At 31.3% G+C, this 1433-nt stretch overlaps 1 protein-coding gene across 1 annotated transcript in view; it reads right to left on the bottom strand.

Moving 5' to 3' along the window:
- TRIADDRAFT_61628 (uncharacterized protein) overlaps positions 1 to 524 on the bottom strand; it is a gene marked incomplete at both ends in the record, with an annotated part of 1630 nt that extends 1106 nt beyond the window's left edge. Inside the window, 3 exons of the mRNA XM_002117565.1 lie at positions 73 to 144; positions 320 to 410; positions 516 to 524. Coding sequence (XP_002117601.1) covers positions 73 to 144; positions 320 to 410; positions 516 to 524 — 172 coding nt within the window. The remainder of the gene's footprint in view (positions 1 to 72; positions 145 to 319; positions 411 to 515) is intronic.
- Positions 525 to 1433: the final 909 nt, after the last annotated feature.

Genomic DNA, 1433 nt, shown 5'->3' with positions numbered 1-1433 from the left:
TTCTGTTTTGATGGTATAGTGGGTTGTAGGATATTATTACAATTCCTGAAGATGAAGATGTTGGTGCTGTACCTGATGCTTCTGAAAGATTCGACGAGCTTTTGATCAGGTACAAAATTTGATCTCCAAAGACAATTATCAAAACTAAATCAATGTTTATTTGTCTTAAACTTAGACGTTTTAATAGTAATAGTTGTGGGTACATTATTAGCAATTAGGTTAATTGTAATTTGGAAATATTTCATAAATGATATAGCGAAATTCTAACTATTTAGGGTCCAAGCTAAAGACCATAAGAAGCAATCACTATTGAAGATACCTCTTAATTTAGGGCAAGATTTGGAAGTAGGTGTGCAAATCATAACTGCTACAGTACAACCGTTGGTAGCAAGAACGCAAGTATTAAGACACTATATCATTAATTATTAATAATTATCTAAATTTTATTTACCAGCTTCAGTTTATACCGACCGACTTTTAGGCTGAGCTATGTTCAATTCGATTCTAAGACTAACCAAGCACATACTGTAAAATACAAAAACGACTAATACTCTACGATATATTATGATGCAAAGATCCAGACTCATGCTAAAGACTGCAATGTGTACCGAAGTGTTACACTACAATGCCTATATCTGTAACAAAATCAAGTCTTCTTGGTACGGAGTTAGAGGGCATACTGTACATGTTTATTCAAATACTCCAAAGTCTTGACATACTTATTTATCCACTACCTACACATTCGGATCAATGATCTCGCATTTGAAAATAATTCCAACTTAATAGATAAGCTTCGATACAGCTAGTAAATTAGTAGCAATATATTTCTAAATCACGCTGCGCCTTAAATTCGAAACCAATGTTGCTGCCTAGTTGGAGGCTTGTAGCATAAACTGTTAAGTTTTAATACTTGTAAATCATTCTATATTATATACAAACTACAATAATTCTATCTCAGCAAGCGAGTGGTTTGTCGACTACGTTCAGATGCAAGTATTTATTGCAGTGCTAGAGTTATTGATATAAAAAATTTCTATCCCATCAAATCGTAATGTAAAGTTCAATTTTTTAATATTTTATTAATCCAGATCTTTGTCTACTTATTCTATTTGGCAAAATAAGCGACCTTTAAATTAAAATCATACCATGCACGTACGATGTATAATTTCTTTAAACAAAGTCGATATGATCGCAATGCATCAAATTTAGCTTTATCAATTTAATTATATTGTCAAGCATTTATACAGTAGTCAACATGCGTATACTATACATCCTATAAATCCGTTGTATAGAACGACTATTTTGTGTCATGTTATGGGAGTAAAGTAGTTAAGTAGTAGTTATCGTAAAAGACTCGCTAATAATTATTGTCTAAATGATTTCAAATAAATATAATACAAAACACTGAAATAATCAGTTACTACACAATTAGG

The sequence above is a fragment of the Trichoplax adhaerens genome, genomic scaffold (assembly GCF_000150275.1).
Source record: "Trichoplax adhaerens TRIADscaffold_26 genomic scaffold, whole genome shotgun sequence".
NCBI lineage: Eukaryota > Metazoa > Placozoa > Uniplacotomia > Trichoplacea > Trichoplacidae > Trichoplax > Trichoplax adhaerens.
Note: the sequence above shows the minus strand (reverse complement) of the source record. Positions and strands in the feature narration are given on the sequence as shown.